Source organism: Palaemon carinicauda, chromosome 3 (genome assembly GCF_036898095.1).
Source record: "Palaemon carinicauda isolate YSFRI2023 chromosome 3, ASM3689809v2, whole genome shotgun sequence".
NCBI lineage: Eukaryota > Metazoa > Arthropoda > Malacostraca > Decapoda > Palaemonidae > Palaemon > Palaemon carinicauda.
Genome location: NC_090727.1, coordinates 147,698,040 through 147,710,539, shown reverse-complemented (window position 1 = coordinate 147,710,539; position 12,500 = coordinate 147,698,040). Strand labels below are relative to the sequence as shown.

General features: G+C 32.4%; 1 protein-coding gene across 8 annotated transcripts in view; it reads left to right on the top strand.

The window, feature by feature from the left end:
- Positions 1–12,500, top strand: part of Cbs (Cystathionine beta-synthase) — a 250,765-nt gene that overhangs the window by 159,202 nt on the left and 79,063 nt on the right. For all 8 annotated transcript variants that reach the window (XM_068370850.1, XM_068370848.1, XM_068370846.1 and 5 more), the window contains exons 2-4: positions 8,982–9,070; positions 10,158–10,264; positions 11,016–11,153. In XM_068370850.1, coding sequence (XP_068226951.1) covers positions 9,042–9,070; positions 10,158–10,264; positions 11,016–11,153 — 274 coding nt within the window. In that variant the 5' untranslated portion in view covers positions 8,982–9,041. The remainder of the gene's footprint in view (positions 1–8,981; positions 9,071–10,157; positions 10,265–11,015; positions 11,154–12,500) is intronic.

The window sequence follows — 12,500 nt, the reverse complement described above, 5'->3', positions numbered from 1 at the left end:
TAAATAAATAAATTCTAGTTAGCAACAATCACCTTTCAAAGTGATTTTATAAGGATTGATGATATTCTGATTATGATAATGCACGTCATATCTGTTGACAGTTTAAAACATTGCCTATGCCCTAGGTGTCATGGACGATTTCCCTTAATAAGTCTGCGAAATATTTCATTTTTCAAAATTTGGTAAACACAGAAGCTTGTGCTTTTCTCTTGTGGTTTGTTTGAGTTTTAGTCATATCGGAAAAGGTTAGGTTTCTCCTTAAAAGAATTATGTGGTCCTGTAATATTTAAAGAAAAAAAAAGTGAACATTTAGCTACTGTAGGAATTCGCTGATACTTTTATAACATCATCATGAGCCGTAACTAGTCCGCTAAAGGAGAAAGGCCTCAGATAAGTCCTTCCACTCGTGTCTGTTTATGGTCTTTCTATGCCAGTTTGTACCGGCAAATTTTTTTAGCTCGTCAGTTCATCATCATCTCATCCTTTCCCGGTTTCGTTTGCAATCTCTAGGGGTCTATTCACTTATTCTTAATCTCCATCTATTATCTTCCATTCGCTATATATCCTTCTCATGTCCATATTTTTCTTACATGTTGTTAGAATATCCTCTACTTTAATTTGCTCTAGTATCCATGTTTGCTCTTTTTCTACTCTTATGTAAAATGGAAGTATTTGGGGGTACCTTATATGTCTACCTGCTGAGTCGTCAGCATCTATTGCCTGGCTCTCCCTGGTTCTAGCTTGGGTGGAGAGGGTGTTTGGACGCTGATCTAGGGAATTGTCAGTGCCCCTTGCCTCTACCACTTATGATCGACCTTTAAAAACCTTTAAAGTGTTTTTGTGATGTGGAAATGCATATTATGAAAAGAAAAAACTCGCACGCAGGCCAGTATTCATTTTTAGGGACAACTTTACCACAGTATTACCTGGAGGACTATAGTTTTTTCTTTAACAATGAAAAACGTGCGTATCATTGCATCGTGCAGTTTCTTAATGCTTCATCTATCTATGATAGGTAGTTACGCCCTGCGTAGTTTCCCATTGCATGTTTGATGTGCATTACGCCGGACATTCAGTATTGATCCTGCGGAGATTATGTCCAGTCTTAGTACAATGGGATCTGGAAACGGATGCATTCCAACACTTTTTCCCCCAACATGATACTGGATACATAGCTTCCGTAAAGTTTCGTTATTCTTGTTTTTATCATTTAAACAAGGTTATATCCTCATTTAAGTACTTCCAATTTACTTTTTGTTTGTCTTCACGCCACTAAAAATGCGATCTTGATCTTGTTTATGTTTTGTTTTTCTCATGGTGTAATATTTCTCGCCATTTCTTTGTTGATGTTAGTGTAGTTTCTCATTTGATGGTTTGTAGTTTTTCGGTGTGTAAGATGAAAACCAATTTTTACATAATATTGCTGAAGTTTCACGTACGCTGACATTTTCAAACCTAATTTTGAAGCTGTTAAAGGCTTTTTTTGTGGCCTTGATTTCTGAAAGCTCACAAAAATATTACAGGAGATCTCTGACGGGAGAGATATATTCTCATTTCAGTACTTCCATTTTGCCTGTTGTCTTCACGCCCTAAAATGCGATCTTGATCTTGTTTGTTTTGTTTTTTTGTTGGTGTAATATTTCTCGCCATTTCTGTGCTGATGTTAGTATTGTTTCTCGTTTGATGGTCTGTAGTCTTTCGGTGTGTAAGAAAACAATAATTTTTTACATAATGTTGCTGAACTTTCACCTACTCTTTGACATTTCTTAAACCTAATTTTGAACTTTTTAAAGGCTATTTTTGGTGACCTTAATTTCTGAAAGCTTACAAAAAACCTACTGGAGATCTCTGACCTGAGAGTTCTGGTGTCATAAAACTTCTTAGATCCAATATTTAAATCTTCTATCTATTAACAACTTTGGAAATGATATAGTGGAGAGTCATAATGTTAGGAGCAATACTCATATAGTTGTCATTATTAACAATTTTCATATAGGCTATCTACACCATACACTTAGGGTCATATATTTATTATTAACAATTTCCTCGTAGGCTATCTACACCATACACTTACACTACTCCAAGAAATAATTTTCAGAACCTCGTGGAAGATTTTTTTTTTTTTTTTTTTTTTTATTAATTAGTTTGTTGCGGGTTTTGAACGCAAATCTTACGTAAAATATGGGGAGGGGAATTAGTCTAGAAATGATTCTATGAAAGATATTTATGGTGTTTTCACGTAGGTTATCTACACCATACACTTGAGCTACTCCAAGAAAGCATTTTCAAAACTTCGTAGAAGGATTTTTTTTTATTAATTAGTTTGTTGCGAGTTTTGAACACGAATCTTACGTATAATACTGGGAGGGGAATTAGTTTGAAAATTAATTCTGCGAAGGATATTTTTGGTATTTCTGTTTACAAAACTACCCTCACAGTTTGAAGATCCCGGATGTAGTAAGTGCTTTTGTAGTTCACGAAACAGTAATATATTTGCCATCTTCCTACATCATCTTTCCTTCCTCGCTTTTAGCTCCATAGGTAGATAGATATAGAAAGCTTTTGTCATGAGCAGAGAAATCTTTCCCCCCCAACTCTTCCTTGATCTAATTGTATTTTAGCTAAATTTAGATTAACTTCATCGATTCGATGATATGCTGTTAAATGTAGAGATTTTAAACAAGTTGTGTAGTCTTGAAATCACTTTGTATTCTTATCCTTAAATTTCTTGTTTGTGTCATACGTAATTTCGAAGGCTAAATAATTTATTAAAAATTGATTCTAATTGCCTTAAAAAATATCCGACAGGCTAAAAAAAAAAAAAAATAGATTGACAGTGTTGATGATTTTTTTTTTATCTTACACAAGTTGCAAGAATTCTCAAATGCATCTTAAGAGTTGTGTCTGCCTTTGAGAACTCTCTGCATTCTTCCGTCCAATTAGAATTTCCCTTCACCCCACTTGCACCTTTTTCATCAACAGTCCCTTCAGATTCCCCCTCCGGTCCTATCAATTTATATCTTCCCCTTCAACCCCACCTACATCCCCATCCTTACTTGAACTCCTATCCCAATTCCCTTTATAGATTTTCCCTTTCGTAACACCTACCCCTTCACCTATTTATGAAATCCCTGTACTATCCTTTTTTATATTTTTCCCCTTCGACCTTCTAGGGACCCCGTTATTCTTATGTCCTTTTGTATTCCCCACAGTATCTTTTCCCTTATGAGCTCCCCAATATCTTGTCCTTTTTTTATTTCCCAAATATTTTGTTCCTTTGGATTCCCCAAATTCTTGTTCTTTTTTATTTTCTCAATATCTAGTCCTTTATTTCCACAATATCTTGTCCCTTTGCATATCCCCTATATCTTGCCCCTTTGCATTTCCCAAATATCTTGTCCTTTTTTATTCTCCCAATATCTTCTCCTTTTTAATTTTCCCAATACCTTGTCTCCTTCACTTTCGGAGAAACTCCTGTAATATACCCTCTTTTAGATTTTCCCCATTACTCATCTAGAAATCCTTATTTTTTCCCATCCCTATACATTTTCAGCATTAACCTGCTTTCACCTCCAATCCCATTAGTTTTGACCCTTTATTCCAACTGCCCCTTCACCATTCTAAAAAAACCCTGTCGTCTCTCATCCCAATAGGACCTCCCCTTCATCCTTCTGAGAACAATGTTAGTCTCTTCATCCCTTCACTCTTGTTTTCACCATTATAGGAACACCTTCGTTACCCATCTCATCATTTTAGATTCTTCTCTTCACCATCCATCCCCTTGGGCTTCAGTTTCCCTAGATCTATCATCTCCAGTGGCCCTTCTAGGGAAACCCCTGCACCACTTTTCTGACCAATATTCCTTCACCATACTTCCCTCCCTTTGCCAAAAAGATCACGAGACAAACAGATTACGTTCTTTTTTCCGTTCTTTATCCCACAGGAGGACGAACCGGTAGGAAGGACTTTTTGTGTGTGACTCTCTCTCTCAGTAATTATATCCAGTAGCTCTCTGCTCTTGTGTTAAAGTGGACCAGGCTGTTACAAGTGAAACTAAAAATAAAAAAAGATTTAAAGGGTCTTGACTTTTTCCAGTGATATTGCTGCTATATGTTTTGAATGGATTTTTAAGTGGTTTCTTATTTTGCTCTGCTTTTGTCCTCATTGCCTCTGCGGGGATTAGATCTTTATAGTCTAGGAATTTTTTTTTTAGTGTACAATGTTTTATTCTTTAAATTTGTTACTTTTTTTTACTTATATAGATGTCCAAAGGATTATTATTTTAGATTTTAATCAAAGATAGACAAATGCTATCTTAAGTTTAAAGAAATATAAAATCAAGTATTTTTTGGACTATTTTTGTTATTCTCCGATCATATATTGAATGTTTAATTGTTTTCTGTTACTTCAAAATATCCAAATCTTATCTAGAACAGAATACCTTATTCACTTAGTGGTCATGTTTTTAGAATACAGTAGGGATACAGTATTAAATAATTTGGATAAAATAATACAAAAATCGATGGCCATGACTTTGTGAAAATGAAGTAATTACAGATGAATTATAATATTTCTAGACAATGTTAAAATGCTGACCCCTTTACTGCCCTCCACAATAGAAAGTAATCTAGTCAATAAAAGTACAGGGATTTAATACTAGATTATCCTGATTCTATCCACTTTAATCTGTTGCAGGAAGTCCTTGTGACTTTCAGGGACAGAAATTATAAAGAAATATTAGTTTAACCCCACTCTTATTCCTACTGTGCAAGAACTGACCATCCAAGACTGACTCTTAAGCCCTGTCCACACGATCTAGCATGCCCGACGGGCAAACAGTGATACCAGACCACAATAGTTAGTTAGAATGAGGGTTAATGACGTCAGAAGCAGGAAAACCACAGACAGGGATCTGGCATCATACAGTGTTGCCAGATCCCTGCCTTCAGTTTTCCCGCTTCTGACGTCATCAACCCTCATTTTCACTAACTATTGTGGCCTGGTGGTACTGTTTGCCCGTCGGACATGCTCGATCGTGTGGACAGGGCTTAAGTCTTCGGCCAGTTCTTGTCAAGTACATCCTTATAAAGTCATGGCTTCCATGAATTCTCTTATTTGAGTTTCCAACTTCGTTGAACCTGTACCTTGAGAATTAGGTTAATCAAAGGAAATTTAATTTATCCCATTCATTTTCTTGACTCCTTGTTTATATCCAATCGAAGCATGTATTTAAGCTTGCGGTGCTATATTATTGCCTTCGGTGTTCTGCTGTTATGGCATTGTTTGGCTGTGCCCCAAGTGTTGTGTATATTTTTTAATGCCTGAATTTTTTTTTTATTTTAAATTTTAATCTTCAGATTTTTTTTTATAATAGGAAATCATAATGATTTTACGCAGTGTATTTTTATAATAATCCGCATTTAGCCTTGTTTTTAGCCAACTTTGCCCCTGTGTGAATTGGGACCGTTGTGTGGGTCCTGGTGTGAATGTTGATACCTGAAGACCCCAACACAGAAGTCCATTTTGGGTTTCTTAACGTCAGCTTAAGCATTTTACTATTTTCTTGTACATTTAATGAAAGGAAATCCATTTGACAAATTCCATCTATTTGTCCTTAGTTGACGAGTGTACATATATGAGATTTTACAGGAATATTTATGACAAGACCTTTTGAACTGCGAAGAAATCTTATACCTGGGACTATAGAGAAGACTTCAATTGATTCTGACAGAGACATTATTTTTAAAGTTGATTATTAAAATATGAACAATTTTTTTATTTTTATGTTGATTATTGAAGTAGAAATATATATGAACACCTTTTTTGGATTCAACCACCTTTTGGCAATTTTTAAAATCCAAAATAGTATATTTATCATTTTCATGAGCTTCTTTTAAACTTTTTACGATAAAACAAATTTTTCAAAAAAACATTCAATAATGATAGAATTTCTTAAGATCTATGGGATACAATTTTACTTTTCAATCGACTTGTTATTTTCTTAATTATATTTTCAACCTCAAAATGTAATACATTGTCCAGTTTTACTATCATTATTATAATTTATTATTTTATTGTTATTATTATTATTTTAAAACAGATGACGAAAGTAGACTGATAAAGTGACTTTGAAGTATAACTTAAAAACTCTCTTATTCATAGAAGTAAATTTTGATAATCTTGATAGTTGTAATCTTCTAATCAAATGTAATAAAAACCATTAGTAATTAATTTGAGACCTTTTTTAAGAGTAAATAAGATGTTGCAAATAGTATTTTTATGTGTAGATATTCCATATTTGATATGATAATAACCAACCGCAAATATAAGTAGGGCTGGCGTTATATTAGTTTAGATTACTAAAGCAATTTATGTACTAGAAAAACTCAATTTCAATGGCTAAATGCATGATTCTAAATATTTGTCTACCCGTTTTTACATGTGAGTTTTCTAAATGTACAGCATCTAAAAGAGCTAATCCTAGCTAGAAACTCTGCATGATTTTTGTCAGAAGTGGATTGAATACTCGTGAGCTTGGGCCAAGCATAATATTTTTGTTGTACATGTTAGGGAGATAGCTTGATTTTTTCCTGCAAATCTATTAAAACTAGTTTGAAAGGTCGTGTGTCTGTGTGCGTGTTAATAATTTACTTTATTTAGGTTTGAGGTGATATACTATAAAAAATGGCATTTGACATTGCTTTTCATACTTATAGGTGTAAAATAAGTGTACTGTATGATGCCAGAAAATTTCGTACAAATAAGTGTTATTGCATAAGAGAGATCACATCCCAGACGATTTGAATATTTTATTTGCAATATTAGAGTTTTGTGATTCAAGGTTTAGGGAAAATTAAATATCATTCATGTGTCACCTTCAGATATGTTAGATATAGTATTCTAAACGTCAATCTATTCTTAATCGTGTTTTTGAAAGTACTCTCTAGAATAAGTTTCCTGTGGAATTACATTAAAAATTTAAAGTCAGTCATCAAAAAGATTTTTTTTAAGGCGAGGTTACACAGTGATGTTTTATTTATTTTTTTATTTTTTATAGGCGACTTTTGGAATCTGTCTTTTAGAAATTGTTCACTTTGTTACGTCAAATTTTTACCAAAGATTCCTAAAATGGGGGCCTGTCCGAGACAGGAATAAAAGCCTTAAATATTTTTTTATGCTATGTTATGTCAAATTTTTACCAAAGATTCCTAAAAAAGGGGCCTGTCCGAGACGGGAATAAAAGCCTTAAATATTTTTTTCTAGAACAGATCAAAACTTCATATATCTGAGGTCCCACTTATTTAGAAGTGTCTTTAGATGGAAGGGGTGAATGTAAATAAGTAATGATGAGCTTTGTGTAAATAAACTTTTATGTTATATTTATGACTTTCCATTAAAACTTCTGGATGTTTAGACGGATAACTGCATGTTTTGCTTTTAGACAATTCAGATAACTAGACATTGACTCAGTGTTTGCATTTTTTTTTTTTTTTGTAAGTTTTTATGAATCATTTTTTAATCCGAAATATTTAATTAACTTTAAATAAATAGTTATTGTTTTTATTATTATTATTATTATTATTATTGTTATTATTATTTTTATTATTGTTATTATTATTATTATTATTATTATTATTGTTGTGATTATTATTATTGTTATTATTGGCTAAAAGATGCAGTTTTATGTATGTCTATGTAGATATAATTAATCATACAAAATAAGTTTTATATATATATACATATATACATATATATAGTTATATATTTATATATATATATATATATATATATATATATATATATATATATGTATATGTATATATTTATCTATATATATACATACATATATATATATATATATATATATATATATATATATATATATATATATATAAATTTACAATATCTACATATTCATGCATAGAAATTTCGATTTTAACCATTTTTAGGAGAACATAACCTATTGCTATTGTTATTGATATTATCATTATTATTATTATTATTATTATTATTATTATTATTATTATTATTATTATTATTATTATTACTACTACTACTACTACTACTTATTAATTATTATTATTTAATACAACGGGCATTTGCTCTAAACATTAAGGAATAGTGTGGAATTTATATAACCTTTTCATATGAAAATTGTCCTAACATTCTGTATATGCTAAATTTCTTACTAGCCGGTACTGGCTTGATTCCAAGTAAGTGATAAGTTTAGGAAACTTTATATATTATAATTTTCTATCTTCATTATCCAAATAGTACTCAATAATCCTAATCTTACACAGTTTTTTTAAGAATTATTGCTTTTCTACGTGTATGCTTTTTAAATAATGTTCTTTATAGTGATAGTATTTTAATGACGATAAAAACCTAATGTCGCCTTTTTTTTCCTCCATTATTGTCATCTATGAAAACCAAAGTACATTTTGGTATTTTTTTTTTTTATTGTCACTACTTTTTTTCTTGTTTTTTTTTTTTGATACTATAGGAAAACCAAATTCTGTTGGAAGAAAACACATTTTGTTTTTTGGTTGGAAAATCCAAATTTTGCTATGAAAACACCACTAAAACAGAAATTGCTTTTCACATTCCAATAATTATTAACGCAAGATTTTCCTATGGCCATTAAAACAAAACTAGAAATTGTTTTATTATTACCATAATATGTAGAATTAAACCCAGTATTAATTTTTCACATTTTGATAACTATCGCACAACCAGAATTTGGTTTTAATATTTTGATATTACAAGACTTTTATTTTATTTTCTTACGACCATTGAAACAAGAATTGTTTTTTTATGACCAAAACCAGAATATATTCTAATTCGCTTATGACCATCAAAAACCTAAATTCGCTTTTTCATTTTCTTACGACCATGAAAACCAAGATTTACTTTCTACATTCTTACGACCAACCAGGGTTTGTTTACTAATCTTCTTCTCGTTCCGTCACTTTTCGGTGCAGACTTCAGCCGCACCTCCGGCTCCCGCTGCACCAACCACTCCACCGGCTCCTCCCCAAAACATGACCGCCATGGAGAATACGTACTTGAGGTGAGGGCATACAATTGATTGAGAAAGGGTCATAGCATGGATTGAATTTACTTTTGCCATTTTGTGTGAATATTACGTACTTGTGGTAATAACTATATGTAAGGACAGCATTTATTCATATTGAAGATATTACAGTTTGGATTGCATTGTCTCGAATTAATTTTTTTTATTGAATAGTTCTTCATCTAACGTTTTTTTTTTTTTATAACATATTAAAGACATTTTAGTTTGGATTGCATTTTCTTGAACTAATTTCTTATTGTAAGATGTTTTGGTTTGGATAACACTTAACTAAAATAATATTTTTGTTAGATAGGGAATAAGGATGTTGCAAGTCCAACTGTAGAATACTAGTATGCAACATGTAAAAATTTCTTTGACTTTACGCGTCATCTCTCTCTCTCTCTCTCTCTCTCTCTCTCTCTCTCTCTCTCTCTCTCTCCCTCCCTCTCAGAACACAGTAATGAATTTCGTGTATTTTATAATTCTCTCTCTCTCTCTCTCTCTCTCTCTCTCTCTCTCTCTCTCTCTCTCTCTCTCTCTCTCTCTCAGAACACAGTACTGAATTTCGTGTATTTTATAATTCTCTCTCTCTCTCTCTCTCTCTCTCTCTCTCTCTCTCTCTCTCTCTCTCTCTCTCTCTCTCTCTCTCTCTCTCTCTCTCTCTCTCTCTCTGAGCACAGTACTGATTTTCGTGTATTTTAGAATCCTTACCATATGTTTTTATAGATTTATCTTGTTTCTAGGTTTCCTTAAAACACATTAACGTCTTTTTTCAAGGTATTTGCAGATTTTATCTTAACAAAAATGGTAATAGTCTGTAAAGTAAAATCTGCTAGGGCAACTAGCTATTTTCCTTTTATATCTAGCTAACTATGATACAGTATAGTGTTTCTTCCATAGCTAATTAACTATTTTTTAACTTATCTAACTCGATATTGTTTTGCATGTTTTGATGATCTTGCGTTTTATTAACATAAAAAAAATCAACGTCTTAACAATTACCGAGGATTGAGTTTTTCTAATATATGTGTGTGGTTTGTGTTTGCCATTAATCCCTTTGATCTCTTCCACGCCACCTCTTCAGAAACGAGAATCTAAGGACTTACGACAACATCCTCAGCCATATAGGAAACACTCCGCTTGTCAAGCTTAACAACATCCCCAAGAGCTTTGGCTTGAAATGCGAAGTTTGTAAGTAAAAACAAGAAGGTTTGTTATGTTTACACTACTACTACTACTACACTTCTTCTTCTTCTTCTGTAGATTGCCCGGAGCTCTTTTCATGACGGGGGAGCTTTTTGACAAAATGCCATATCCCCTCAAAACACTACTACCACCTCTGAGAACTCTTACATTCTGTTCTGATTTATACTTAATTTAAAACAAATTTTTCAATATGAGAAACTTTTGATGTGATGAATAGACAACTGAAAGCCAGTTTTTACACACTCCAACACTGCTCGGGCTCAGAAGATGGAGTCAGATATTATATTCCTCTGTATATAATGGGTAATGGTTATGTGTGTTTTATTGGCTCTCCTCTTTATCGGTCTGAGAGACTGAGGAAATGTGGCTTTTCTATTGCATGATTATTTTTGTATTGGTTTCAAAGTAATTCTGCTTTTGTCAACATAGCAATTATATCCTAAAGTAAGAGAAGAGAATGAATGGGTTTTAGTTCTTTGTTTGCTTATATATATATATATATATATATATATATATATATATATATATATATATATAATATATATATATATATATATATATATATATATATATATATATATATATATATATATATATATATATAATATGTATGTAAGTATGACAATATCATAAAGCCATGTATATGATTAATTAGATATTGTAACATAAATACCAGCTTACATGTATAAAATATATTCAGGGTTACACTTAATTGATTGGTTTTGTCCCTTTTCAGACGCCAAATGCGAATTCTTCAATGCTGGAGGCAGTGTCAAAGATCGTATTGCATTGAGAATGGTTGAGGATGCAGAGAAAAAAGGTCTAATCACACCTGGGGTTTCAGTGCTGATCGAACCTACATCTGGCAACACAGGTCAGTGACCAAGTTAATATTTTTTTTTAGTTTATTCCTGGCCCATTGACATTTGCAGTGGATGCCTGCTGTTTTCCTGGAAATTATGTGAAACTATCTTAATACTGTTCTCGTCTTATTTCAAAACTCCCAGTGTGGTTTATAAGCAGTGTTGTTAGATGGGTTAGTGTAAAAATCCCCAAAACTTATGATAAAAAAATCCCCAAAACAACCCAAAAATCCCCATTTCCACAAATATATTTTCTTCCGATCATGTAGGCTTTACTCATATAGAAATTACTCACCATACTGCATATAGAGTGCAAGTAAACTAATTGCAACAATATAAAGATTTACTAATTTTTGTTTCTTCAGAAATTTGTACAGAATATCCCCATTAGACACCCAAAATCCCCAAATCTAGTGATAAATCCCCATATCTGGCAACACTGAGACCTTCCAAGGTAGAGCCCTGGTGTGTACTGTAGCCTAATGATTGTGTACTAATTGGTTATCCATGCACGCTTGGGTTTTATCAGAGTTGAAAGTCGGCCATAATTTCAGTTAGTGAGAATGTTTTTTTTTTTTTTAATCCTTTAAGTACCTTCTAGTTCCTTAGTGTTTAAAGAAATTAATTTTGGTGAATGTGCATTGTGATCCTTTAATAGACAAAATGCATAAGCATAAACAACAAACTGATTAAGATACTGTATTTCTGATACACTTTTAGTTTGTGTTTTGTAGGTGAATGGCTTTCATAGTCTAATATCAATACCTGTCATCCAGCTATATTCATTACTGTGTTAAATCATCATATCCTTCATGACTTTAAATAATCATATCTCAAAGTGCTTTGATCGTCCAATATCAATACAGCTATTATCTAGCTATATTCATTGTTGCTTTAAATTATAATTTCCTTAGACGTGGCCTTCTTCCGAAGAATCCCACTACATTAGATATAGGGTAGATCTGACCTCTGACTTGGAGCTCTAGTCATGTCTTCTAGTGTCCAGGATAATCAATAGTATTCAAGGTTATCTCCTCCACAACAAAGAGACTTATTCTTACTTGATGGAAAATATCTTCTCCCCAGAGTAGCTGGGAACAGCCAGCTTCAATTCCTTCCTAACTCCAGGAATTGTTTACTGGATTGATCTGTTCATGTTTATTCAAATTATCATGTCTACTCCCTAAGCTGAATTGATCTGTTCATGTTTATTCAAATTATCATGTCTACTCCCTGAGCTGGATTGATCTGTTCATGTTTATTCAAATTATCATGTCTACTCCCTGAGCTCGAACATCTTCAAAATATAATTGGCAGCTTGTGCTAAAAATGTATTGTTAATAGGGTTCAAAATATTC